Genomic DNA, 24,643 nt, shown 5'->3' on the forward strand with positions numbered 1-24,643 from the left:
GACCAAATGTTAACTAGGTAGGTTTCCATCACGCGTCTACAAGTGAAACGATCACACAAAGAAGCGAGGCTCAACATGTTCTATTCTCTGTCTCGCTTTCGACAATGGCATTATGCCAGTTTGAAAGCACGTTTGACATCCTTGTAACAAACAAAATGGTTATTTTTTGTTCTACATCCTATAAAGGTCTCGTGTATACTCATGCAGCCAACTGCCCTTCTTTGCCCTGAATTAATCATCTGCAACTACAACATCGACCTCTATCTATATCCTCCTTGTTTGATATACTAACTGAAATGGAGCACTACACTTACCCTGACCCTCCATATATTGAGGAGCAGATTGGAGCAAAACTGAACCTGGACATTTTCCCCGACCCACCTGATGATTACCGACCTCTGGGTTACAAGTCACTCATTGGCGCCTCGTCAGGCCGTCGACCTTCGCGGGAGGATATCCTGCGTTGGTTTGACTTCTACTTTTGGGGCTTCAAGGTCGAGCTCCGTCCCCGCACGAATGCTATGATAGGGAAGGCTCGCCGAAAACTCATGTACTACACAGCGCCCCATCATAGACCCCAAGACTTGGATCGGTTCTACGAGTGCAAGGGAGATGCTGGTCCTCGGCTGCTTGATTATACGAAGGTACCTTGGGATGCCCTACCCTTCAATTCCCGGGAACGTCTGCAGGTGTATGCACCGGTGAGTCGGTTCTACCCAAACCTTCTAGCTGATGGCATTCGTCCTGGAAAAGCGTTTGTTCGGCCCGAAGACGCACCACAATGCTGGAGGGATACATGGGTTGAACAGGCTTCTCTTTCATCGAGCCGAATGCACAGTGCAGACCCTGCTATCGCGAGCTTCCTACCTCATGCTCTAAAGGTGGCCAATGACAGTGGCCTGGAGCAATGGCAGAGTTCTCTGCTGCGAGAAAGCATTCAACGAGCCACAATGAATTTTGCCTACTGGAATCTAGAGCGGCATTCGAGCGCTGCGTCTCGTCTGCCCCCGCGACATCTCCATGCCACTTCTGCTGACGAGATCTTGTACGCTACAATTGGATCGTAACCGGCCGTATCTCAAGTGTGGCTCTCTGAAGACGCGAATGGTCAGCTCTCCGTCGATCGTGATGGTAGGATCTGGAATGTGTTGGGCCGTGGTCCAGTCTATAGCGGCAACTCGTCGGCGATTGATTGTGTGATTACCGCCGGTATGTTGCTTGATGCCGGGTCTACCAACGCAGACCGACATGATCCCGATTGGTGTCATGAGTATAACGAACTGCAAAGAGCGTCCATCGAGCTTAGTGATGCCAACTGGGATCTTTGTACCCCCGAAACCGGTGCCAAATTGAAAGAGGATTTCCGGGTGTTGATGAAAAAGGTGAAGAGCGATGTCGAAGACAGCGACCCCAACGCTGTTAGCTCTCTCTGGGATGCGGTAGCCAACCGACTCAATCAGTTCACTGTTTCTTACCACGAAGTTACTACGACTTGCGAGTGTGATTCGGAGGACATCAAGGAAGAGCACATCGTGGCCCACTGCATAACGCCTCCTGTCTTGGATCCCGAGAGATATGCTGACGGCGTGATAATGCAGGAGTTATTCCAACGGGCTTTTGCCCCACAACAGCCTCTTGATTGTGCAAACTGTGAAGAGACTAATAAGATTCGAGTGCGAAGGGCGTTCAAGGAACTTCCTCCCCGTCTGGCGGTGAAACCGATGCCAGGGACCTCCCTCCTCGACCACACTGAGAACATCAGATTTAAATATAAGAAAGCCGATGGAACTCGGGACTTCGCAACCTATCGCTGGCTTGGGGGTATCTACCGTGATCAAGACAGTTATCGAGTGTTCTGGAGCGGCGCAAATCGCGGCGAAAACAATATCCAGGGCGTCCGTATGTATGACAGCACAAACCATGGCCTCATTGTATCTGAGGGAGTGCCAACGCTCGACAAAGTTCCGTCAAGATGGTGGGAGAACAAACAGGTTCCATTACTCTTCTACGAACGTGTCACTAATCCATCCATGGGTGTTCTCCGCGAAGCCCTGAACACCGTGTGCTAGATGATGTCGGACGAAAACAAAGGCCTTTTGACTCTTGAAACCAGCGAACCTTGGCTAGCTACTGATTACACGCGATACCCTGAGGAATACCCATGGAAGTCAACAGAAATGGCGACGCCGCCAGATGCTCAGCGCTTCCATCTTGCACCTGCAGCCTTTATCCCCAGCGCGATGGAGAGCATGAATATTGTGACTGGAGGGCCTCGCGAAGATGTTCAATCATCGCAAACGCCAGAGCTAATCAATGAAGAAGATAGTTCTGTCGAGTCAGATACGATGATGACGGATGTTGACGAGGAAGAGGAAGAGGAACAGAAAAAGGAAGGTAACGAGCCTCCCCGATCGATCAAGAGTGTGAAGCATCGCAGTGAGGCTGGCATCAGGAAGTCTAAAAGTCGGTCCCGCAGTCGGCCACAAAGTCAAATTCAGAGTCGAGCCCACAGTCGAGCTTCAAGTCATTCTCCAACAGAGTACACCAGACATCGGCCTTACCCGCGGATCCCAGACTCAAGCTCAGAGTCGAGCGTAGCGGCGTCGGACTAAGTTTCCATTGTTGGCTATGCCATAGTTACTGCGAATCTCTTGTGTTTCCAGTTAGATCCAATTGATTTCTGTTGTCTTAGTCTGTACCAATCATGAAGCGTAGATTTGCAAATACCCCGGAGCACCCCCGTTTCCCCGCATTCGACCGGGTCTGACCGCAACCTTCCTTGTCTTCTTTTCGATCAGGGGCTTCTTCCTTTATTTCTCTCCCTCTCTTCTCTGTTGCTTCCTTTCTCGCGGCTGAGAATCTATCGTCTATTCATCTGGCCTGATCTTCTGCCCTCTAACATCTAACTAATAAAACAGTGCATCAAACATAAACAGCAACAGTCTACAACTTCGCCTTCTGAGCCCGATCTGGCCGCGGCGGCCCCGTCGGGACATTGCTCTTCTTCGGCGCAGAGACGTACCCTCCCTTGACATTATCTGTGTTCACAACCTTCCCACTCTCATCCCTTTGGATTCCCAACTCAATCAACTTCGCAAACGCCTTTGTGAAATGATCGAAGAACAGCTCTTTATCGTCCGCATACTTTTCCACCCACGGCCGAAATGCTGGGTCGTCCCGCAACGCAATATCCGTCGGTAGCATCATGAGCGGCTCCTCGTGGTCCTCCGCGTCCGGATCAACATACACAAACTGACTCACCCCATTCTCCAACGTCTTCGCTTTCCACTCCATCTTCAGCAGCAGACGGAAGAACTGATTCGAGAATCGCGTCGGGTTGTTCACCCACGGTCCCTGAAACCCACTCCGATCCGCGTGGCATCGGCCCAAGTTATGTCCGCCCGTCAACGCTACAATCTCCTGATCATTGAACCCCATTCGATAGAAGATAAAGCGGAGGTGGTCGGCGCCCTGCGCGCCATCGGGTAACCGGCCGCGTGGAGGCACTTTCGAGTCGTCGACGTGATCCGTTCGTCCGGCTTGCCAGGGAACAGCGGGACCGCCCATCTCTTCAAGCGCGACGACGCCAGCCAGTGTCCAGAGATCGCTGTATGTGATCCAGGGGTGCTTCTCCTTTACGGGTTCGAGGAAGGCGCGTCCGTGTTGGAGGCCGGCGTTTGCAGGGTCGCCGCCTTCGGCTTCATAGCGCATGCCGGCGCCGTTGGAGCCGCCGGTGTCGGTCTCTAGGTCATATGTGCCGGCGGAGTGCCTGTGTGTTGAGAACGTTAGATGCGAGTCAATGATGGATACTGGAGAAGGAGTCGAACCATGCAAGTCGAACGAAGACGGGGCCTGCGCTGCCGTCGTCGTAGCCTGGCTTTTTGAGCTGGGCGGCGATGTCGCGGCGGACAGCGGCGTAATCTGCTGATTTGCTCATCTTGGACGAGTGTGAGGAATGGTGGTTCAAAGGGAAGAGAAGGAGAGAATGAAGAATGATGTTGATGTGATGGCGACGGACACATGGCACTCCAAGCCAGCAGTGGAGCCTCGGTCTCCCGAAATTCGAAATTCGCAACCAGGAATTCAAATGCCGAGGTTGACGTTGTCTTATCGTCCTTGCTGCTCTCGCTACTCCTACGATCTGGATCTACCGGGTATAATGGAGACGACAAGGTATCTGTGACAAATTGATCTTATCCTATCATCATTGTTGCATACAGAAGAGCATCAAAATCTCACAAAGGCCGACAACTCTCAAGTGCGATCAAAAGCCGTCAATCTGGAGAAAAAGCGAACCTCGGGATTCCCCAAACCAGAATGGATCCCTTATCAGCGAGACCCATTTTTACTGACTACTCCCGTCCCCATGATTCGCCACGCCATCGCCCGACCCCGAATTCTCCCCCGAGCGTGAATTCGACCCTGACTCTGAGTCCTGCTCCAGCATCTGACTCTCCATAATCTCGTCTTGAACAAGCTGCTGCAACCGCGCCCTCATCCTCTCAGTCCACCGTCGTCGAAAAACCTCGATCCTTCTCTTCATCTTTTCGAATTCCCGCAAAATCCACCTACGTTCCGCTCGCGACTCCCTCGCCTGTCGCTCATACCGCTCTAGTTTCCGCTCGAGCTTGTGCCGCGCCGCGACCTCGTGGTTCTGGATTGTGCGGATGAAAGAGTATATTGGTTGGGTGTTCTCGGCTTGGAGATTGCCGTGTTGGAGTTCTTTTGAGATTGTGAGCATTGTCATGGCCATTTCTTTGGCGATGGTGTTTATCAGGGCGGTTTTTTGGGACGAGGTTAGGTTCGAGAGGTCAGCAAGGGACGCCAGGGTTGAGGAGGTCATTTTGAGGTGAGTTTGTAGGTTTGGATATAGATTTGTAGATGATGTAGAGAGAAACTATCTATCAAGATATTGCTAGATTGCAATATATATATCTCTCGGACAAAGACTACTATACTACTCTTTCTATAGCTCAAACGAGACGATTTGTATGTACAGCGTCTCACAGTTGATACTACATTTACAAAGAAGAGCGGCGAGCCTACGGATCAGAGCTCCACTGTCTTCTCCATCCCCTTTATTCTGTTGTTTGGTAGTTGGAGGCAACTAGTTATACTCCCCCCCGTACCTGGATAGGGCTAACCCTCCCCACCTGTTTGCACCGTTTGTCTCAAAATTTTCCTTGCCCATCGTCATCCCCAAAAGACCCCTCTCACACCAGGACCAGGTCTCCAGCTCCAACATCTCTACCTCTCAAAATAATTCTCGCCAGAGAAACGCCAACATGTCCACTCACCCCCGAATAGAAGAACTCCCCGACGACTTCGACGAGTCGCTCGACCTGAACGCTAAACCCAAACCCGAACCCGCCCAACCGCAAGAAGTCGAGCTCCCCGTCCCCGGAAATGAAGAGCGTCTCCGCAAGTTGCAGGAGGAGTCACTGGACCCGAAACTGCCACCTGCCATGGCAGCCGTCGAGTCCCATACCACCGACGAGCTGGCGGACATCCTGAACAAGACGCCGCTGTTCATGACGGATATCAGCAAGGCGGGGGATGAGAGTGAGTTCACCCGTGAGGCTGTACATAAAAGAAGGTTAATATTCTAATGAGACATACGAAAATAATAGATGGCGAAAACATCATGCTGGACGCCCTGCGCGCGCTGCAAAACGAAGGCACCCGCGGCGACGTCGCCCAGAACTTCCGCGAGCAAGGCAACGAATCAGCGCGCGAGAAACGCTGGGTTGACGCAAAGGAATACTACACAAAGGCCATCGCCGTCCTCCGCTCGAAAGAAAACAAATGGGATGCTCCCGAAGACGAAGCCGAGGAGGCGAAACTCCGCCGCGAGGTCGAAGAGGCATCGCACATCAACCGCGCGCTGTGTAATCTGGAACTGAAGAACTACCGCTCCACGACGCTGGACTGCGCCGCTGTGCTGAAGCTGAACCCGCGCAACGTGAAGGCTTACTACCGCTCCGCGATGGCGCTGTATGCGCTCGACAAGATTGCTGAGGCGGAAGATGTAGCGAGCAGGGGGCTGGCGTTGGATCCAGAGAATAAGCCGCTGCAGGCTGTTGCAGCGAAAACGGCGGAGCGGAAGGCCGCGCTAGAGCGGATCGCGGCCAAGCGCAGGGCCGAGGATGAGCGGACGCAGAAGGAGAAGGTCCTGCTCGCCACTGCGCTGCGCGCGCGGCAGATCCGCACGCGGAAGACGGAGCAGCCGCCGGAGATGGAGGACGCGAATATCAGACTCACGCCTGATCCGTTGTCGCCGGAGAGCACGCTTGAGTTCCCGACTGTGTTGCTGTACCCGATGGACGCGCAGTCGGATTTCATCAAGGGCTTTTCGGAGGCATCCTCGATTGAGGATCACTTGGAGTATATCTTTCCCTTGCCGTGGGATACGAAGAAGGAGTACACGATCCAGAACGTGGATTGCTACATGGATACGCATACGGGCGGACTCATTAAGGCTGGTAAGAAGCTGCCGCTGCTGCAGATTCTGAGCGGGAGCAAGGTTGAGGTTGTGGATGAGTTGGTGAGAATTTATGTGGTGCCGACGAAGAAGAGCAAGGAGTTTATTGCGGCGATCAAGGCTCGTAAGGAGGGTTGAAGTGTCGAGCTTTCGCGCATACCTACTCTCGCTGATACATGCATCAGCGGGCCAGGTTAGACTGCTCAAATGCCACGATGCCAGCCGAGAAGGCATCGACCGTACGATACCGGTGCTGCGACGGGCGCTTGATCATGTTCCCAGCCAGACAAGGTGGGTATCTACTCGTCTGCGACGGTGAACGCGTACAGCTCGTTCTAGGCCACCCGTGTACCGTCATTACGATGACTGGTGTGCCTACCTCATTGCAGCCTGCTAAATCTGGGACAAGCCCTCTGTCCCTGGCGAATCGGCTGAAGATTTGTTTCTAGAGTCATAGCGGTAGCATTCCAGGGCACAGAGGTCAGCAGACTGTCCATAGCGTAGAATATGATAGAATAGAATGAATTCTAGAGAACTTATGACCGGTTGAACCCCTGGACATTCGCTATTACCATCCCTATCCGTCTATCTAATGTACACATAAAAAAATCCCATCCCTCGCATTATGTCGTAATATACATAGCCCGAACCGGAACCCGAAACAAAAGGCAACGACAACGATTAGGAAGAATAAAATGTGGACGCAACGGTGGACATCTCTAGAGTGTGGAATAAAGAACATGCCAGGCACCACAAGCCGCAATGGAAGATGCAGCATGCATGATTATAATGTACAGCTAGTGAGCAAGGAAACAAACACAGATGAGAGAAACATATAGCGAATGTGGCTAGTTTAGTAGCCGAAGTAGTAAGGCTGCGGACAGCCGTCGAAGCTCGTGGGAGGAGGCAGCGAGGTAGGCACCAAAGGCTGAGCGTGATGGTGGCGGTGAAGGATCGAGCGAGGTCCGATCTGTTGAGGATGAGATTGAGATTGGGATTGAGACTGTGCAGGGTGCAACGGGGGATTTGTGAAAGCGACTGTCGAGAAGGGCTGGATCTCGAGCGTTGTGGGTTGGTGGTGCAGGAGCATTGATGGTGCTGAGTACTGGTGGGTGTAGAGGTTCGTGGGTGTGGTTGAGGCTGCGCCGTGAAGGTTGATGGCTGTGCTTAGTGAGGGCAAGGATGTAGGCATTTGTATGTTGGGTTCGTAGGTCCATGTGCTTGGGATTGTGGGGGTGACGCTTCCAGAAGGGATGGCGGCTGCTGTAGCGAGGTGGGTTCCTTCGGCGGTGGATCGGAAGTTGGGAGTATCGCTGGCTGGATCTGAGGAGGGGAGGGTGGTGTTTTGAGATTCAAGTCTATTGTCGTCCTGTTGTGCGATTTCGGACTCGAGATATGGCCTGGCAACTGGGGTGAGATGTGTCAGGTCTACCGGACCCGGTATATTCACTTGCGACACGCAAACAACTTCCTGCACTTCTATCAAGAGTCAGTGGCGGTCTGATAGATGGGGCGGTGGGGCATACCGGGGTCGCCAGCAAGGTATCGCTCTTCCTCCTCTCGGACTCTATAGATCTCATTTAGGATCTGGAGGTGCTTCTTAGGTGAAATTTGACGGCGGATTGGGTCATCTGCATCCCTGAGCCGTTCGACAGACATGCCATGGCTTTCGCGGAGCTCGCATAGGATATGAACAAGAAGACGGATCCTATCTGTTCCAAGTTAGACCTGGTAGAGTCTGATGTCACGCATGCGATGCATACCTGGCTTCCGGAGATGATCTGGCTCACGATGAACGACCCCCGCAGGCCACCAAGCAGGTTTCGTCTCTTCAGGATCAAATTGACGAGGAACACCAGCTATAGTCTTGTGGCCGTTGTAGGGGTAGTTGACCTGCTTCCGTGGCTCAACGTGCCTGATATAAGCCTTTGCCAGAATGCGGCAGTTGGTCTGCTGCAAGCTAGCAAATGCCTGCTCATAGTATCGGCGGAGAAGGTTCTCGTTTCGTATGGGGAGTATTGTTTCCTGAAAATATGCTATGGGAGGGACCATGTAGTCGTAAGATGGACGTTGGCGTTTTCGGTCATTGGTGCGCTGGGAGCTATTATGGTGAGAATAATGAAAAGGTATGCTTGCGGAAAGACTTACAAGGAGGACCTGCAGCTCTGGGTAGGGCTAGGTGGAGAGTCTGATTCCAATGAGACTATGATATATCAGCTGTGATCAAGTGGACTTTGTGTGATCCCTTACCGGTTCCCGCGACTGCTCGGAGAAAAGAGTCAGCCACGGTTGGCGAGAGTATATTTTGGCAGTCATCTGCAACCGATGAAGAGGATTCGAAGCGCAGCTTGCCGTGATCATCAATGTAAATTAGAGCAAAATGAAGATTCGCTAAGCTATTCGGTGGTGCATCCATTGGAAGTGACGGGGAGATAAATGCTGATGGGGTCCGAGGCGTATACGACTGTCTTTGGCTAAGAAAGATAGCGTAGGAAAAAAGCCGATGTAGATCTCAGTTCATTGAAGTGCACTTGATGAGTTTGGAACAAGAAGATGTCCAAGAAAGAATCAGAGCAAAGAGCCTGCAGAAACGCCCACCTTAAGAAGGCGTTGATGGCGACGCCTGCAAGCCGAAACGATAGGACGAGAAAAGCAAATACTCAATTGCCGCTGCTGGGTCCACCACTGGCGCCTTCTGCTTGCCATGGGGTAGCGGGGAACCTTTAGCGAGGCGATACATAGACGTTCATGGCTTCGGTGGTAAGGTAATGGCCAGCCGTTCCAAGGTAGTTAAACGGAAGCGAATCCGTATAGATTGTCTAGACTTGCATCTTGCTTCATATCGCCTAGGTGAACATCTTACAGCGACGGATAGAGGGTATCTCAACAGCATTGCCGCATGTCTCGATGAGCGGATGATCGGGATATCGCAGGCTCGGAACGTCTAGAGTTCGGACTAATGCATGTGTGCATCCTTATTTTCGCCTCTGCAAGGACGATCTACCGAGTGCCAATAGCCTCCTGCTCATGTTGGCGTAATAGCTGGGAATCCTGTCAAACGGGGGCGAGACTCGACATTGCATTCAGCGTTCAGCCAAAAGCATGGCTCTTTCCAGCTGCACAGCAGAAGAGTTACCGCCGGGACATGAAACTGGCACAAGTTGAAATCGTGTTGATGGGACGAGGAGTCATAGAAGGATCGGGAAAGTGAATGAGTGGCTATTGCCGCCTCATTGGATACTTCTGGAGAATGTCTCACTCAATAGAGTTCTCTGCAGATGATATGTCCGGCGGCAAGCGTAGAGGTGCTTCATGATGCGGATCTCCTCACTGATTTGAGTTTGTTCGGCCGGGCTGGCTGTGGGAGATGCACATTGGAGTAGACAGGTCAACTGGCGTCCAGGAACCCGCGCGGACTATGCATCGAACTATAGCATAGTTCCTTGAGGAATGAGGACCAAGGGGTTGCGCCGGATGGGTCGACATATCGAACAGATTGAGATAGCCACCCACATGGCTGTGGAGAAGGATTTGGGTTGTCCCACTATCGTGCGTTAGGGCCTGATATGTCCATCGATGTGTACCATTCCGGAAGTATAAGACTCGTCATGTTTATTGTAGCGACCTCTCTGGGTCAGTAGGTAGTGCTTTCTCTGTGCATTTCTGATGGCGAGACGAGAATGTGAGAATCCTCTGCCCAGCGGACAAGCACTGTCATTGAACAGTTGAATGTGGTATTCACAAAGAGTAAGTCGAGCAGCCGCTCCGCTGATTATGAAGACAGACGATCCATCTGAGTTATGAGGGTGCATCATGAATGGACTTGAATGAGGGCTGGGAATGGGAGGAGGGAGGAGGTGGTCAGAAGTAAGCCAGAGCTGTGCGTTCTGTCATGTACTGTACAGAAAAGATGTGTCAGGTAGCAGCAAAAGTGTGGGTGTAAGCGTGTAATATACGTGTATGTAAAGAGACATGACGGAGATAGAATACGCTTCGGCACCTGACCTCAGCTGCTCTTCTTTTTTCGACCTTGGTCAACCTCTGCCTGTGCTTACTGCTGGTTCTCCTCCATTCCCAAGCGTTAGATTTGATAGTCTGCTTTGCAACCTTTCACTCCTTCTCCAACTGCATGCCGCTCACGGGTCATCCAAGCCAACAAGTCAAGCGATCGACCAGCAAATCTCGCTTGAGGCAGTGGTCCGATCTCCGGCCATCATTGATTCACGACTTACAGCTGACGCTTTCCAACACAACCTTCTTTGACAGCCAATCACTGCTCTTGTCAACTTTCTTTTTTCCTGCATTCTTTACCTGAAACCCCCAGGTGCACCGTGGCCGCTCTGGTCATTCGACCGTCTGCCGCACGCTTGTCGCATTTGGCCAGGCCCAAGACTGGAGATTCTTGATCAACCCCCTGCTATCTATTCTTAACGGCGCTATTATTATCGCATTCTTTCCTGCTCCTGACTGAGACGGACGCCATCATGGATCCCAACAACACTGGTTTTCCCATGCAGCAGCAGAACCCGGGGTATCCTGTCCCAGCGCAGGGCAATCAGCAGCAGTTTCCTTACTATCCAAATCAAATGCCCTCCTTTCCTCATTCAACTGCGCCCTCGCAGCCTTCCTTCAATAGTATACCACTGCAGCAGGGTGGAGCTATGATGCCGCCAGCCTTCCCCCAGCAATCTACAGGTGTGTTTCTCCGCTAGTTTGTTTTTCATTCTTTTCTCGTGTCTGTCCCCTCCATAGCGATCATCGGCGCAGCATCGCATTCCTACGCTTCCGTGCTGAAGCCCCCTTGTATCCTTAACCACGTGCTTCTTTGAGCTGATACGCGCTCGCTGGTGCTTCCCCTATCCGCTAGGTTTCCTAAACAAGAGCAAGCTAACAGGCCTCTCTGCCTTGTAGGACCCCACGCGAACTTCTCGACTCCCTTCACTCAGCCCCCAATGACCGGTGCCTTTGCCCAGCCCACAACAACCACCGCGAACATCCCTGCGACACAAGCTCAGTCGTTCCCGCAAAATATGGCATCAGGTGCGGTGAAGAGCATGGCTCCGACACAACAACAGACTCCGCCCCAGCAGGGCCCATCGCAAAGTACGGCGCAAGCTCAATCTCCGGTGGCAGCTGCGCGCGATAAGGAACGGGTTTCTGTCCTTTTGGAAATCAACTCAATGCTGCTCGAAGAGGTAGTCAATCTTCAATCGACAGGAAAAGCAGGTGGTCCGCCCGCCCAGCAAGCGCCACAAGATTCGAATCCATCGAACCCGTCCCCGACGTCAGAAACGGCAGATAAGAACGCTCAAAAAACCCCCGAATACGTGAACTGCATGCGGAGATTGCAGGTGAACTTGGCTTACCTGGCGACAGTGGCGGACAAGGGTAAAAAGGCGGGAGGGGTGGTCCCACCAGCTCCTGCCATTATGACACCGCCGCCGCACATGCCGACCATCAATGGGCTTTATGCCAAACTCAATGAGCTGTTCCCGCGAACTGTAAACGCCAACCAGACCGGCGCTCAAGGGTCTCAGGGGAATGGAGGCCCGAGCCCGTCACCGATTACTGAAAACGTGGTGTGAGAGCATCATTACCACGCGTGATTGCACGCTGACTATCAGACCAATTTGTTCAATCCGAGAGAAACTAAGAGCACCATAGCGACCGAGGAGGTTCAGTGCTTCTGCTCTACCGGCTCTTGGACCACTCCTGCACGGCTCCCCTACACCACGATAATGGCGGGCACGTCGTGACTCAACTTGGAAGTTATCAGCGGCTCCTTATGGCAGGTATTCCGCCGCGTTGAATATCTCGGGCGGAGAAAGTTGTATAGGGTGGTCTATAAGATTGATGACGTATAGCTATAGCTACGAGGAAAATGGAATATCCGGGGAGGTGTGTAGATATAGCAAAGCAACCTAGAAATGTACAATACCATATGATATGATAGTAGCCTTGATATAGATTGCTACTAAATTAAGGTATGAATCCTGGACAGTCTGATGACCGAGCTTGGTTCAGGCTGAGGGGGGGGGGATGAAGATCCAATCAGGGCGTCTCCGCCCGGCGTTATCGATTTTCAACCTTCAAGGTTCGCGGTTCGCCTGACTTTTTCTGTCAGCCTCGTCTAGACCGTGATCTCTCTTTTAATCCTCTCCCCTCCTCAGTCTTTCCTTTCTTTCGCATCCTGAAGCTTTCACTTGGCCTTTGTGAATGTCTTTTTGGCTGCTAGCCAACAGAAGGTGCCCAACTGCCGCTATCAATTCCGCCTCTGCTATCGCCGCTGCTGCGCCTTCTCGCAAACCTACGTCGCTGCCCGCGTGGTCACCCATCTCTCGTTTGATCTCAGTACGAAGCTCAATTTCGTGTGGGACTGGGTCATTTTCCAGTCTCGTACTCAGCCGCGTCCCATCCGCGCGCTGGCAACCGGCCCCGATCCTTCGCCGGTCATCAGCTGCAATACACGATCCTTGTGTTACCAGTCAGGCTGCTGCCCAGGGGATCTTCGCCCGATCAGCCTCGAACGCCGTACACATTTCCCGTGATAACAACCACGACAATAGCCTAAACATGAATGGAGAAGCGGGCGCCAAACGCAAGCGCACCTCCCTCGCAACCGCCGAGCGGCCGGTGAAACACATCAAGCCAGAAAACTCAACACTCACGCCCGGCGACTCGACCCCCGCCAATGGGACCGTCTACGATGTGGAGGATGAGGGAGATGTCGGCCCAGTGTTGGCTTTAGGACCAACGCAGGCCGACTCGCCAGAATGGCAGGCTACAATCGAGGAAGTCGTGAAGACTGTTGTGTCTATTCATTTCTGTCAGACTTGCTCGTTTGACACAGAGTTATCGATGAGCAGTCAAGCGACGGGTTTTGTGGTCGATGCGGAGCGTGGATACATTCTCACTAACCGCCATGTGGTCTGTCCAGGCCCGTTCTGGGGATACGTCATTTTCGACAACCATGAAGAGGTGAGTTTCTCAGTTGGTACAGAACGACAGAGCTGACTGTTTTAGTGCGACGTTTATCCTGTGTATCGAGATCCCGTACACGATTTCGGTATCCTCAAATTCGACCCGAAGGCTATCAGACACATGAAGCTCCGAGAGCTCAAGCTCAAGCCGGACGGCGCACGCGTTGGTTCGGAAATTCGTGTTGTCGGTAACGATGCAGGCGAGAAACTGAGTATCTTGTCCGGTGTTATCAGTCGACTTGATCGAAATGCGCCCGAATACGGGGAAGGATACAGCGATTTCAACACAAATTACATCCAGGCAGCTGCAGCAGCGAGTGGTGGTAGTTCCGGAAGTCCTGTGGTCAATATCGATGGACATGCGATTGCTCTGCAGGCCGGTGGTCGTGCTGACGGAGCAGCAACAGACTACTTCCTGCCGCTTGACCGACCGCTGCGTGCTCTGGAGTGCATCCGACAGGGCGAACCTGTTACTAGAGGAACTATTCAGACACAGTGGATTCTTAAACCATTTGATGAGTGTAGGCGACTGGGTCTGACCCCGCAGTGGGAGACGGCGGTCCGCAAGGCAGCTCCTACCGAGACGAGCATGCTGGTGGCCGAGATCATTCTTCCGGAAGGACCTGCGGACGGCAAAATCTTGGAAGGCGATGTGCTTCTGCAGGTCAATGGAGAGCTCCTGACCCAGTTTATCCGCTTAGACGACATCCTCGATTCAAGTGTTGGCAAGTCGGTACGTTTGCTGGTGCAGAGAGGCGGTCAAGACGTTGAGGTCGAATGTGACGTTGGCGACCTGCATGCCATCACGCCTGATCGATTCGTGTCGGTGGCAGGAGGAACGTTCCACAACCTGTCATACCAACAAGCTCGATTGTATGCCATTGCAACTAAGGGTGTTTATGTGTGCGAGGCCGCAGGCTCTTTCAAACTGGAAAACACACTCTCCGGATGGCTGATCGATTCCGTCGACAAACGGAAAACTCGCAATCTCGATGAATTTGTGGAGGTCATGAAGACAATCCCTGATCGTTCTCGGGTTGTGATTTCGTACCGTCACATTCGCGACCTCCACACGCGCGGCACGAGCATCGTCTACATCGACCGACATTGGCACCCAAAGATGCGCCTGGCCGTCCGAAATGACGAGTCCGGCCTGTGGGATTTCTCTGACCTTGCCGACCCGATTGAAGCCGTCACTCCTACTCCCAGGAAGGCCGACTTTATCCAGCTTGATGGTGTGAGCCAGCCTGCTGCGGCGGAGATCGTTCGCAGCTTCGTCCGCGTATCGTGCACGATGCCGCTGAAGCTCGATGGCTTCCCACAAGCGAAGAAGACAGGGTTCGGCTTGGTGATCGATGCTGAAAAGGGCTTGGTCGTCGTGTCGCGCGCTATTGTACCATACAACTTGTGCGATATCAACATCACCGTGGCCGATTCGATCATTGTCGCCGCCAAGGTCGTCTTCCTCCACCCCCTACAGAACTACTGCATTATTCAATACGACCCCACTCTCGTGCAAGCTCCGGTTCAAAGCGCCAAGCTTAGCACGGAGTATATTAAACAAGGCCAAGACACGATCTTCGTTGGATTCAACCAGAACTTCCGCATTGTGGTGGCCAAGACCGCTGTTACCGATATCACCACAGTCTCTATTCCCGCCAATGCTTCCGCGCCGCGCTACCGTGCCATCAACCTGGATGCTGTGACGGTGGACACTGGCCTGAGCGGGCAGTGCTCCAACGGTGTGTTGGTCGGCGAAGATGGTGTTGTCCAAGCCTTGTGGCTCAACTATCTTGGTGAACGCACGCCAAACTCACACAAAGACGTCGAATACCACCTTGGATTTGCGACGCCGTCCCTGCTGCCGGTGGTGAAGAAGATCCAAGACGGCGTTCTACCCAAGCTGCGGATCATGAACATGGAGAGCTATGTGGTCCAGATGAGCCAAGCGCGCATCATGGGCGTGTCGGAGGAGTGGATTGAAAAGGTCGCGAAGGCAAACCCGGCCCGCCACCAGCTTTTCATGGTGCGCAAGGTCGACTGCCCACCCCCAGAGTTCAACTCGACAGGAGACAACTTCCAAGAAGGTGATATCATCCTCACACTAGACGGACAGTTGATCACCCGGGTGTCTGAGCTGGACATTATGTATGAGAAAGAAAGCCTCGAAGCGCTGATTGTGCGCAACGGGGAGGAAATGAAGATTCAGGTCCCGACTGTCTCGACGGAGGATCTGGAAACCGACCGCGCGGTTGTCTTCTGCGGTGCTGTCCTGCAGAAGCCTCACCATGCCGTTCGTCAACAGATTTCCAAGCTGCATAGCGAGATCTATGTTAGCGCACGGGTACGTCACGGTAACAATCCACTGACCTCGCATATATGCTGATTAATTACAGAGCCGCGGATCTCCCGCATACCAGTACGGCCTTTCGCCGACCAACTTCATCACAGCAGTGAACGGAGTCCCCACGCCAGACCTCGACCGCTTCGTCGAAGAGGTGAAGAAAATCCCCGACAACACATATTTCCGCCTCCGGGCCGTGACATTCGACAACGTGCCGTGGGTTGTCACCATGAAGAAGAACGACCACTACGTATGTTTCCTTTCCACCTTATCTGAACCACACTAACCAAGATAGTTCCCTATGTCCGAATACATCAAAGAAGACTCCCAACCACTCGGCTGGAAGTCCATCTCGCATGACAGGAAACACAAAGACGGCGTCGACGCGGACGTTGCGAATCTGAATCCGGACGCCATGGACGAGGGCTTTGAGGGCGGCGGCAGTGATTTAGAGCCGGAAGCTGTATAATAGATCGGATTGGTAGACCGTGTACATTTCACATGGCATGGTACATATTTCAAAATACTACTCAATGTGAGTTGACGATGTACATGCATGGACTGAATGTAGGCTGCAATACCTTCAGCGATTGGTAGACACCACTCTAACTCATAGCTTGCATAGAGTATCTGCTAATGTAACCATGCAAGTTATCCTGAGAAATGAACACGACCACCAACAAGGATTTCTATTCCAGTACAGTACGCCTTCAAGTGGCTAAGCTAATTGTACTGGCGAAAATGCATGGATCCTCCAACTTCTTCTTGTCCATACCCGTCCAGGATCTCTCTCGCTACCTAGAACCCCCCCTCCCATCCCCGTTCCCAGTCCCATTCCCATCCCCCCCTTGTCCATCTCTCGCCCTCCAACCCATGTAACGCCTTATCTCTTCTGAAATACAATGCCTATCCATACGAACATTTACAATCACAATAACAATGACTCAGATCACTGCACCGGCACTACAGGTACACAATTATCTCGTAAGCGGGGAACAGAAGCGGAATAGAATGAAGAGGAACAAGGTACGTACCCGTGACGCTCCGCAGTTCAGGAAACTGCAGCCGCCGGCTTGTTTGCAGCAGTAGGGGACGCAGTCTGGGTTTTGGTAGATAAGTTGGTGAGTTAGGTTGGAGGGAGGGAGGGAGGAAGAGAGAGAGGGGAGAGGACGGACCAACGCATTGTCTTTTCACGAGCTAGAGAGATTCGATGCTTAGCTTAGTTGATTTTGAAAAAGGGGGTAAGATGTACGTGCATTATTCCCCTCTACCTCGCCATCTGCAGGAGCCGGGGCGGCGAGAGTCAAGCTGAGGTAGGTAGTGAGGGCGATGGCGTAGATTGATAGGCGCATGACGGAGAATCGAAGTTCGTAGATAGATATTTGGCAATTGACAATTGGAATTGGAGATGAGATGAGATGAGATGAGATGAAGTATACGGGCGTCGGAGGGGTTTTATATCTATCGGCGATAACCGTCTCATCTCATTACTTACCATCCTTGGTCTCGAGGTCATGCTCATGCATTATGTTGACCTTCGACCACGACCGCGCGCAGCGTTACATTCTCTCGTCGAACATACAACGATGACTGGAGGGAAAATACTCGTCTACCATGCTACCTACATATACGAGTTCTGGAAACGGTAGCCCTGGTGTGAATCGAAGATCATGGGGCATGTTGGGCAAGGAGATGCGTGGAATACGAGGTAGTTCTTGGGGTATGCATGGTAAGGGTGGATGTAGTTGTCCAATTGAGTAGAGGTTAGACTGAAGAAACCCCGGATCTGCCAAGGGGGGCTTGCGGGGTGCATGATGTGGTTCGTGTTTCTCGCATCGATGGCGGGGTTGTCCGGTGGGATGGCAGCCAAGGAGGTTGGCTGTCATGACTGGAGATGGATATGCTTGCGGCAAGCGTCTCGTGCGGAACTCGCTGGCGGAGGAGCTGGTACTGCTGTGCTCGATTGTTATGTTTGTAGAGCGTGTGAGAACGAGGCAGGCTGGTGTCTCAGAATCATCGTTGGTGGTTCATATAGAAGCTGTATTCATTGCATTGAGTTGGATTACATGGATTGCTCTGGTACTGACTACAGCTTCGCTACATCAAGCCTAATATGAATGCTCTTCGCCTCGGTATACTCCAATAACCCCTCCTTACCCAGCTCCTTCCCTTGTCCACTAGCCTTAACACCTCCAAACGGCGTCTGCAGCTCCGGGATAAAAGGCGAATTGATCGCGACCCCTCCGCACTCCAGCTGACTCGACACTCTCAGCGCACGGTCAATATTAGACGTGTATATCGACGCTATACCACGTATCAGCAATTACTCCCACACTCACACTCACACCAGACAGAAGAACATACCAGCAAGCCCATAATCAGACGCATTCGCCAACGCAACCGCCTCCTCCTCCGTCTCAAAGCTCTGAATCGCCAGCACAGGCCCAAAGATCTCCTCTTTCAATATCGGACTATCAGGCTGCGGGTCCACGAAGATGGTCGGCTGGATGAAATACCCCCTGTCGCCTTCCTGCGCGCCGCCGGTTAGCAACGTTGCTGTTTCCTTGCCGATGGCGATGTAGGACATGATTTTGTCGAACTGGGCCTTGTCGACGACGGGGCCGTAAACTGTGCTCTTGTCGAGCGGGTCGGCGCCGAGTGTGGCGGAGGCTTCTTCGAAGGCGGTTTTCAGCGCTGCTGTAAAGGGCGTGATGATACTGCTGTGGACGAGAACGCGGGATGTTGCTGTGGGTTAGGGTTGGTTCTGTTAGTCCAGTTGCAGCTGCAGTTGCAGGTGATGGAGTAGGTAAGGAGTGAGTATAGGATGGGATGTCTTACCAACGCACACCTGCCCCGAGTTAAACAAGAACCCACAAACCCTAATTCCTCAATCAGCCCGGAGTTCCAGCGGAAAGGTATTATATGAACATGGACATACCCCCCCACAGCCCTCTGCAAATCCACATCCCCAAATACAATCGCCGGACTCTTCCCCCCCAGCTCCAGCGTCACCTTCTTCAGATTACTCTTCGACGCAGCATCCTGCACCGCCCTTCCACCGCCAATCGACCCCGTGAAACTGATCTTCGCGATCCCGCTATGAGACGCAAGCAGCGACCCCGTTTCCTGCCCGCCGTTGACGATCTGCACCACGCCGGGGGGGAAGCCGGCTTCGGCGAAGAGAGCGCCGAGGGCAAGCGCGCCGAAGGGGGATTTCTCGGAGGGTTTAAAGATGAACTAGTTATTCCACACATGTTTAGGTTAGTTGTGTTTGATTTATTTGAGGAGAAGGAGGCGCGGAGGAAAGAAGGGAGAATAAATACACAATTCCCCGCTGCAACAGCCGGGGCGATTTTCCACCCGATATACAAGAATGTCGCGTTCCAAGAGGCAATCCCCGCGCAGACGCCGAGGGGTTCATGGCGCACGATCTTGTAGACGCCGTTTGAGGCCGGGTAGGATTCGCCGGGGAGTTTGTCGGTCCAGCCGGCGTAGTCTGTATGCGTTAAATACCACACCCACACCTCCAATTAATGGGATTCTAGATAGGGGAAGCATACACCGATAAACTTCCACCATATGCGCAATATCGAACTGCATCGTCGGCGTCACTGGTTTCCCTGTGGGCAGGGACTCAAGAATCGCTAACCGCTCGGCGTGCTTCTCGACAAGATCGGCGAACCGGAGCATGCATGCTTGTTTTTCGCGCGGAGAGGTCTGGGCCCAGGTTGTTTTGTAGGCGGATTGGGCAGCGGAGACGGCGGCGTCGATGTCGTGCTTGGTGGCTGCGTGGGCTGCATGGGGAATTTGGGTGCCGGTGTAGGGGTTGACTACGGTGAGGCGGTTTGGGGAAGTGCTGTCGATGTACTGGGTTGGTTAGTGGTGTAAGGTAGAGTGTAGATGGAAGGGGGAGTACCTCGTTGTTGATGAAGAGCTGGGTGGGGATGGCGGGTAAGGGTTGGGAAGACATGGTGGGCCGTTTTCAGATGTAGCTAAGCTGGAAGACAGTAGAGAGAAGGGCACCAGGGGGAAATATACTGATATAGTATGATATACTACTATAACTTATAGGTGGAACGATTCCGACATTGTTGGCTTAGTTCCGCACTCATTCCGAAATGATCATCACTCATTCGTCCGCTATAATTCCGCTCATCAGGGCTGGGTGGTTTGTTCCAGAGCTGCTATCTTCTACAACAGATACTGGATTGCTGATTACTGATCTTGCCACTATCCTCAGCTCTCTGGACGCCTGATGAGGTGATCTTCAGCTGCACTGGACAAACCACGGCGTATCATGACATGGTATTCTGCTGCCACCACCTGCAGGTCTAGTAATTGAGTAACCCAGATAGCACCCCCACTCAAGGCGTCTCCTCAACTCTATACACCAGCTTCTCGCCACTAACCTCCCCCTTCCTCATTGCCTCCAACCCCTCCACAGCCCCCTGCAACCCACCAGGCCGCACAGAGACCGGATGCGTCCTCACAACCCCTCGCTCAAGCAACCCCCGACTCAACTCCCAAAACCTCTCCGCAAACTCTCTATCCTCCTTCGACGCCTCAAATCTCACCGTCCCAAACTGCTTCTCCTCCCCAAACGCCGTGTATCCAAGCGTATACTTGGAAATGACATCACTCCTCTGCGACTCAACCTTCAGCAGCGCCGAATACACCCCACCAGAGGGTGAAATCACTTTATCAGAAAACTCGGCGCTCTCAGATAGAGAAATCGTATCAAAGACCAACCGCAGGTTATCACCCGTATACTCCTTAATCGCCGCCGGCGCATTCGAGTCTCCATAATCAAAGACAGCATCCGCGCCGTAACCCCGCACGAGATCGAAGTTGCGCGGTGAGCAGGTGGTAAGCACATGGTACCCGGATAACTTCGCATACTGGATAGCCAGAGTCCCTGTTGCTGTGGAACCGCCGTAGATCAGGATCGTCCGGCTGCCGTCTGTCGGAGGCGGGATGTCCTCCTGTGGTAACAATTCAGCATCAGAAGCTGGCTCCGGCAGCTGCAACGACTGATAAAGACCCTGTCCAACAGTCGTAATCCCGACACCCAATGTCGCGGCTTCTTCGAAACTCAGGTTCTCGGGGATTTTGATCTGCAAGTCGCCGATTGGAGTGATGTACTCTGCGAAAGCGCCGTCTTGGGGGTTGAGTGCGTTGCACCCGTGGGTGAAGCCTGCGATGCGGTCGCCCGGGGCGAAGGGCTTGGTTAAGAGGGAGCCGACTTGCTCTACGATGCCGGCGTAGTCGCAGCCGACTATGTGGTCTGGTGGCGCTGTGCCTCTGGTTACGCTCTTCCAGTCTGTGGGGTTGAGGGCGATGGCGATGGTGCGGACGAGGATGCGGTCGCTGTCGGGTGGTAGGGTTGGGGTGGGGTGGTTGGGATTGAGAGAAGCAGTTTTGTCGGCGGTTGTGAGGAGGGCTTTCATTTTGGTGGAGTGATTGAGCTCTTGCATGTACGAGGAGCGAATGGAGGGGGAGAGGATCTGCTGGGAGGAGGGAGGGGGTTATAGTCGAGAGGGGTACGATTTGTAAGCGACGATAGAAGGAGCAGAAGAAGAAGGAAGAAAGGGCTGTTTAAGAGGACAGGCGATGTGCTATGATATAATGGCTTACGATAAGGCTTCGGAAAGGTGTGACGCACTGCAGCAGACCGGCTATAACTACCGAGTGGTGTACAACAATCAAATCCACAGAATCAATGAATCTCTGCATAAAAGCTCCTAGTCAAGCATGGGCATTGTTAAGCGCTGCCATGACCTTGGCAATCCTGCTTACATGCGTAGAACTGGACTAATAACGCCATCAGCCGGCTACGGGCTGACTGACCTCAACCCTAAAGTTTGAACAACTCTACTACATGCCTGCTACTCCGGATATTGGCAGGACAGACCTACAACGGCGCCGTTTCAGCGCCCTGGAGTATCCTCATTGATGTGCTCCAGAGCAAGCGCATCACCGTGATAGTAAGAGGCCTTAAATCGGTAACTGGGAATTCAACTTGGAACCGGTACCACACATCTGGTGAAGGACCTATTAGAGTGGCTGTTTGTAACTCTAATCTAGTACATATTGAGTGGGAAATTTCAATGCTTTCCCTTGCGGGGATTGACAGCCAGCGTTAGCACTATACCTGCAGTATCCCGTGGAAGAGGATCATCAATACCTTGCTATAACCTGCTAACACAATACGGTTCAGGTCAGCAACTCCATACTGATAGCTATAACACCAATATCGGTGCTGAGTGTGTATGAGGATGTGTGGTGGGTAGTAGTAGGTTTGACAGGAAAAAGGTGGTGTAAGTAAGTGTCTGTTCTTTCCGGGCTGTTAAGTATCTTATCCTTGAAGTGTCATTAGGTAAATCAGGCCGAGTCTCCAGTTAATCTTTATGGTTCGATGATGTGCATGAAAAGCGAGATTACTAGCAGTCTAGCTCTTCTGTTTAGAGGGCTCAAGAGGTCGACAGAAGGTCAAGAGTACTTCAGATTTGTAAGGGCATCTCACAGAATAACAGACAGCATTAACAAAAGTAAGTTGGCATAGAACTGCATCGAGCTAGGCTTGAACCATTATATCTATGATCTTTCCAACAATTCCCAATATACACCCGCGACCGTCCATCAGACAAAAGAAAGAACAAAAGAAACCTAATATCAAATCCGATCCTCCACCGTCCTCCTCGGCCCAATCCCCATCCCCATCCCCGCCGCCCCATCCTCCGTATGCACCGTAACCTCCGTCGTCTGCACAATCCCCCCAATCCTCGTATCCAACGGACTCTGTCTCCGATCCCTCGCCAGATTCTCCTCACTTCCGCCATCAGAACCCGAAAGCGACGGGTGGTTCGCGTGGATCTGCACGCGGTATTTGTCCTCCTCCATGTCGCGGGTGGGGTGGTCGTGGCGGCTGCGCGCGAGCACGCTGAGGTGGTACGATTCGCCGGTGCGTTTGCGCGAGCGTCCGTAGCTAGTCCCGCGCGTGCTGCCGATTATGCTCTTGACTAGGGGTTTGATTGTCGGGAAGGAGGCGGCGATGATGCCGACGGCGAGTTCGACGCTATAGGATCCAGTTGTTTAGCTATGGCTTCTAGGGGCTTAAGGAGAATTAAGGGTCAGTGGAGGCGACATACTAGTTCCAGATATGGTATGTGTATTCGCTGTGCATTCATGGTGGATTGGTTAGCGAGCTGCTGGCACTGTTTGAGTCTGGGTGAGATTCGGACATACCGGTATACCTCTTGGTCAGCGAAGTAACGGGTTTGAAAGACTGTCTTTACTATGGCTGCTGCGCACGCACTGTAAATGTCAGGTGTTGCTGTTGTCAGATAGGATGGGAATATGGCATGCTTACAAGTAGCCCAAGCCTAGGATCCCCATTAGCGAGATCTTTGTTCGCTTGTTTACCTGGACGTTGTAGAACATGAAGACGGGGAGGGTGGCATAGAGGAAATCAGTGATAATGTTGACGGCTACTCATCACATTAGTAAATAAAGAACGGTCTCCAAGGTGTGTCTGCTAGAACCTACAGGCGTTGAATCTGCCAATGCCCAGAAAGACAGGGAGTGTAAAGCACTTTGTTGACTCTTTCGCTCGCAGTTCCGAGTCCCAGGCTGCTCGAACAGGAACACATTGGAAGATCAGCGTGCCCAGAGAAGCGATCGTGAAGCAAATGAGGAAAACTGTCATGTCAGTGTGTGATATACTGTGATGACGCCTGCCCTACTCACCCACTGAGCCGATGATAAACCACTTCAACCACTTCTTCTGAGCCGTGAACCGAAGAAGAAAGAGCCCAATGGATATCTTGACCAGACTGATTCCCAGCACGACAATCAGGGACCGCCACCATATCCATTGAGAAAGTTTCCCACGATGGTTGTCTGCTTCGATCGCTACGATGTACTGGCCCATGCCTACCTTGCTCTCGCCGACAAGACAGGCCATGAATCCGATACAACAGACCTGAGCTGTTGAGAAAAAGCAAATATGGATTGTTGAATAGCAGCACTTACCCCGCAGACAACCATGATGCTGTCCTCAGAATAGAATCGACGAAGAATGAAAGCCCGTACGTAGCACCGCAATGCCACCATCACGAGCGAGAGCCCTGTCAGAACGCCTGAGACAGCTAGAATTTTTGGTGCATTCGATGAATAGTCGATTTCCTCATCTGGGGAAAGGTCTGGTCGCTGGGTTAACTCGGATGCCATTGTCGCCGCATGAGTGGTGAGAACAACCACCTGAAGGAAACAGAAGCAGAAACAGGGGGAGGGTATATGAAGATCTTGATTCCGACAGACTCAGGGTTTCTCTTGGAATAGCAGGAACCGTAGTTCAGGGTGACTGCGGCAATATCTCGCCAGACCATCGTGTTGGAAGCTACTCTACATGTGACTAGTGACCACGAGATGAGGCAAAGTTTAACTCTTCCCCTGGAGCATACTCCGCCTATCAGTGAGCGATGCAGTCTAAAAGGCATCGAGGATGGTGAAATTAAACTTTGCCAGGAGACAGGGGTTGCTACGAGCACAACAGGCTGCACAGTGATCCAGCCTGTACAGGTCCCAACAATGGAAAACTCCGGCCGTCTCAACACGAGCTACCGTATCTTCTAGCTATACTGTTGCTGCCGTAATTAGACGGCACATTGAAGCGAGATACTCAATCTATTGAGGGCAGTCAGCGCCGTGTGTCCCGCTTGGCCCATATTAGCCTTAATCCTGTGCGGACTACGGAGTAAAGCCACGCACAAGACACGGCTAAGAAACAGGGGTGTATGCACTCCGGAGTCCGGCCGAGTAGAGCCAACCTGCCAAGAC

At 52.5% G+C, this 24,643-nt stretch overlaps 11 protein-coding genes across 11 annotated transcripts; 4 read left to right on the top strand and 7 right to left on the bottom strand.

The window, feature by feature from the left end:
- Nucleotides 1-296: 296 nt before the first annotated feature.
- On the top strand, nt 297-2,069 carry BJY04DRAFT_220823 (uncharacterized protein; the record flags this gene model as incomplete). The annotated part of the gene is made up of 2 exons (XM_073716974.1): nt 297-1,045; nt 1,136-2,069. 2 exons carry the CDS (start codon nt 297-299, stop codon nt 2,067-2,069), a joined length of 1,683 nt encoding a protein of 560 aa, XP_073568571.1.
- Nucleotides 2,070-2,668: 599 nt separating this feature from the next.
- On the bottom strand, nt 2,669-4,141 carry BJY04DRAFT_107282 (peroxidase). Its single transcript, XM_073708061.1, has 2 exons — nt 3,828-4,141; nt 2,669-3,769 (listed from the first exon to the last, which is right to left on the bottom strand). Exons 1-2 carry the CDS (start codon nt 3,935-3,937, stop codon nt 2,944-2,946), a joined length of 936 nt encoding a protein of 311 aa, XP_073568572.1. The 5' UTR covers nt 3,938-4,141; the 3' UTR covers nt 2,669-2,943.
- On the bottom strand, nt 4,142-4,894 carry BJY04DRAFT_107281 (uncharacterized protein). Its single transcript, XM_073708060.1, has one exon. It carries the CDS (start codon nt 4,841-4,843, stop codon nt 4,346-4,348), a length of 498 nt encoding a protein of 165 aa, XP_073568573.1. The 5' UTR covers nt 4,844-4,894; the 3' UTR covers nt 4,142-4,345.
- Nucleotides 4,895-5,240: 346 nt separating this feature from the next.
- BJY04DRAFT_229636 (HSP70/90 family co-chaperone CNS1) lies at nt 5,241-6,641 on the top strand. Its single transcript, XM_073719110.1, has 2 exons — nt 5,241-5,562; nt 5,631-6,641. The coding sequence occupies exons 1-2, from the start codon at nt 5,286-5,288 to the stop codon at nt 6,617-6,619; spliced, it is 1,266 nt and encodes a 421-aa protein (XP_073568574.1). The 5' UTR covers nt 5,241-5,285; the 3' UTR covers nt 6,620-6,641.
- Nucleotides 6,642-7,043: 402 nt separating this feature from the next.
- On the bottom strand, nt 7,044-9,180 carry BJY04DRAFT_107296 (DUF2841 domain-containing protein). The gene is made up of 5 exons (XM_073708062.1): nt 8,732-9,180; nt 8,630-8,684; nt 8,245-8,582; nt 8,008-8,193; nt 7,044-7,960 (listed from the first exon to the last, which is right to left on the bottom strand). The coding sequence occupies exons 1-5, from the start codon at nt 8,895-8,897 to the stop codon at nt 7,335-7,337; spliced, it is 1,371 nt and encodes a 456-aa protein (XP_073568575.1). The 5' UTR covers nt 8,898-9,180; the 3' UTR covers nt 7,044-7,334.
- A 1,256-nt stretch (nt 9,181-10,436) lies between these two features.
- On the top strand, nt 10,437-12,492 carry BJY04DRAFT_195049 (uncharacterized protein). Its single transcript, XM_073712153.1, has 2 exons — nt 10,437-11,176; nt 11,393-12,492. Exons 1-2 carry the CDS (start codon nt 10,966-10,968, stop codon nt 12,064-12,066), a joined length of 885 nt encoding a protein of 294 aa, XP_073568576.1. The 5' UTR covers nt 10,437-10,965; the 3' UTR covers nt 12,067-12,492.
- Nucleotides 12,493-13,054: 562 nt separating this feature from the next.
- Nucleotides 13,055-16,274, top strand: BJY04DRAFT_220830 (putative nuclear serine protease HtrA2/Nma111; the record flags this gene model as incomplete). The annotated part of the gene is made up of 4 exons (XM_073716975.1): nt 13,055-13,459; nt 13,505-15,805; nt 15,858-16,055; nt 16,101-16,274. 4 exons carry the CDS (start codon nt 13,055-13,057, stop codon nt 16,272-16,274), a joined length of 3,078 nt encoding a protein of 1,025 aa, XP_073568577.1.
- Nucleotides 16,275-16,558: 284 nt separating this feature from the next.
- On the bottom strand, nt 16,559-17,215 carry BJY04DRAFT_107331 (uncharacterized protein). Its single transcript, XM_073708063.1, has 3 exons — nt 17,062-17,215; nt 16,840-17,002; nt 16,559-16,768 (listed from the first exon to the last, which is right to left on the bottom strand). Exons 1-3 carry the CDS (start codon nt 17,155-17,157, stop codon nt 16,755-16,757), a joined length of 273 nt encoding a protein of 90 aa, XP_073568578.1. The 5' UTR covers nt 17,158-17,215; the 3' UTR covers nt 16,559-16,754.
- A 624-nt stretch (nt 17,216-17,839) lies between these two features.
- On the bottom strand, nt 17,840-19,802 carry BJY04DRAFT_195054 (aldehyde dehydrogenase domain-containing protein). Its single transcript, XM_073712154.1, has 7 exons — nt 19,722-19,802; nt 19,366-19,672; nt 19,129-19,301; nt 18,744-19,042; nt 18,644-18,684; nt 18,170-18,550; nt 17,840-18,109 (listed from the first exon to the last, which is right to left on the bottom strand). The coding sequence occupies exons 1-7, from the start codon at nt 19,773-19,775 to the stop codon at nt 17,892-17,894; spliced, it is 1,473 nt and encodes a 490-aa protein (XP_073568579.1). The 5' UTR covers nt 19,776-19,802; the 3' UTR covers nt 17,840-17,891.
- On the bottom strand, nt 19,793-21,387 carry BJY04DRAFT_195057 (zinc-binding alcohol dehydrogenase family protein). Its single transcript, XM_073712155.1, has one exon. The coding sequence runs from the start codon at nt 21,277-21,279 to the stop codon at nt 20,170-20,172; it is 1,110 nt and encodes a 369-aa protein (XP_073568580.1). The 5' UTR covers nt 21,280-21,387; the 3' UTR covers nt 19,793-20,169.
- Nucleotides 21,388-22,013: 626 nt separating this feature from the next.
- BJY04DRAFT_107377 (uncharacterized protein) lies at nt 22,014-24,200 on the bottom strand. Its single transcript, XM_073708064.1, has 7 exons — nt 23,837-24,200; nt 23,552-23,786; nt 23,351-23,503; nt 23,175-23,292; nt 23,051-23,119; nt 22,954-22,980; nt 22,014-22,880 (listed from the first exon to the last, which is right to left on the bottom strand). The coding sequence occupies exons 1-7, from the start codon at nt 24,032-24,034 to the stop codon at nt 22,478-22,480; spliced, it is 1,203 nt and encodes a 400-aa protein (XP_073568581.1). The 5' UTR covers nt 24,035-24,200; the 3' UTR covers nt 22,014-22,477.
- Nucleotides 24,201-24,643: the final 443 nt, after the last annotated feature.

The sequence above is a fragment of the Aspergillus karnatakaensis genome, assembly GCF_047715665.1.
Source record: "Aspergillus karnatakaensis strain CBS 102800 unplaced genomic scaffold BJY04scaffold_43, whole genome shotgun sequence".
Lineage (NCBI taxonomy): Eukaryota > Fungi > Ascomycota > Eurotiomycetes > Eurotiales > Aspergillaceae > Aspergillus > Aspergillus karnatakaensis.

What these genes read in the sequence shown, in the direction of transcription:
- BJY04DRAFT_107282 (XM_073708061.1), bottom strand. Translation starts at nt 3,937, where the DNA reads ATGAGCAAATCAGCAGATTACGCCGCTGTCCGCCGCGACATCGCCGCC. An exon ending in GTCTTCGTTCGACTTGCATG is followed by an intron (nt 3,770 to 3,827) that starts GTTCGACTCCTT and finishes CTCAACACACAG; the next exon opens with GCACTCCGCCGGCACATATG.
- BJY04DRAFT_107281 (XM_073708060.1), bottom strand. Translation starts at nt 4,843, where the DNA reads ATGACCTCCTCAACCCTGGCGTCCCTTGCTGACCTCTCGAACCTAACC.
- BJY04DRAFT_229636 (XM_073719110.1), top strand. Translation starts at nt 5,286, where the DNA reads ATGTCCACTCACCCCCGAATAGAAGAACTCCCCGACGACTTCGACGAG. An exon ending in CAGCAAGGCGGGGGATGAGA is followed by an intron (nt 5,563 to 5,630) that starts GTGAGTTCACCC and finishes CGAAAATAATAG; the next exon opens with ATGGCGAAAACATCATGCTG.
- BJY04DRAFT_107296 (XM_073708062.1), bottom strand. Translation starts at nt 8,897, where the DNA reads ATGGATGCACCACCGAATAGCTTAGCGAATCTTCATTTTGCTCTAATT. An exon ending in CAGAGCTGCAGGTCCTCCTT is followed by an intron (nt 8,583 to 8,629) that starts GTAAGTCTTTCC and finishes TCACCATAATAG; the next exon opens with CTCCCAGCGCACCAATGACC. An exon ending in AGATCATCTCCGGAAGCCAG is followed by an intron (nt 8,194 to 8,244) that starts GTATGCATCGCA and finishes AACTTGGAACAG; the next exon opens with ATAGGATCCGTCTTCTTGTT.
- BJY04DRAFT_195049 (XM_073712153.1), top strand. Translation starts at nt 10,966, where the DNA reads ATGGATCCCAACAACACTGGTTTTCCCATGCAGCAGCAGAACCCGGGG. An exon ending in CTTCCCCCAGCAATCTACAG is followed by an intron (nt 11,177 to 11,392) that starts GTGTGTTTCTCC and finishes TCTGCCTTGTAG; the next exon opens with GACCCCACGCGAACTTCTCG.
- BJY04DRAFT_107331 (XM_073708063.1), bottom strand. Translation starts at nt 17,157, where the DNA reads ATGCGCCTATCAATCTACGCCATCGCCCTCACTACCTACCTCAGCTTG. An exon ending in GCGAGGTAGAGGGGAATAAT is followed by an intron (nt 17,003 to 17,061) that starts GCACGTACATCT and finishes GAATCTCTCTAG; the next exon opens with CTCGTGAAAAGACAATGCGT.
- BJY04DRAFT_195054 (XM_073712154.1), bottom strand. Translation starts at nt 19,775, where the DNA reads ATGTCTTCCCAACCCTTACCCGCCATCCCCACCCAGCTCTTCATCAAC. An exon ending in TTGCAGAGGGCTGTGGGGGG is followed by an intron (nt 18,685 to 18,743) that starts GTATGTCCATGT and finishes TTGAGGAATTAG; the next exon opens with GGTTTGTGGGTTCTTGTTTA. An exon ending in CTCGGGGCAGGTGTGCGTTG is followed by an intron (nt 18,551 to 18,643) that starts GTAAGACATCCC and finishes CCTAACCCACAG; the next exon opens with CAACATCCCGCGTTCTCGTC.
- BJY04DRAFT_195057 (XM_073712155.1), bottom strand. Translation starts at nt 21,279, where the DNA reads ATGCAAGAGCTCAATCACTCCACCAAAATGAAAGCCCTCCTCACAACC.
- BJY04DRAFT_107377 (XM_073708064.1), bottom strand. Translation starts at nt 24,034, where the DNA reads ATGGCATCCGAGTTAACCCAGCGACCAGACCTTTCCCCAGATGAGGAA. An exon ending in CATTGGCAGATTCAACGCCT is followed by an intron (nt 23,293 to 23,350) that starts GTAGGTTCTAGC and finishes TGTGATGAGTAG; the next exon opens with CCGTCAACATTATCACTGAT. An exon ending in GCTGACCAAGAGGTATACCG is followed by an intron (nt 22,981 to 23,050) that starts GTATGTCCGAAT and finishes ATGAATGCACAG; the next exon opens with CGAATACACATACCATATCT.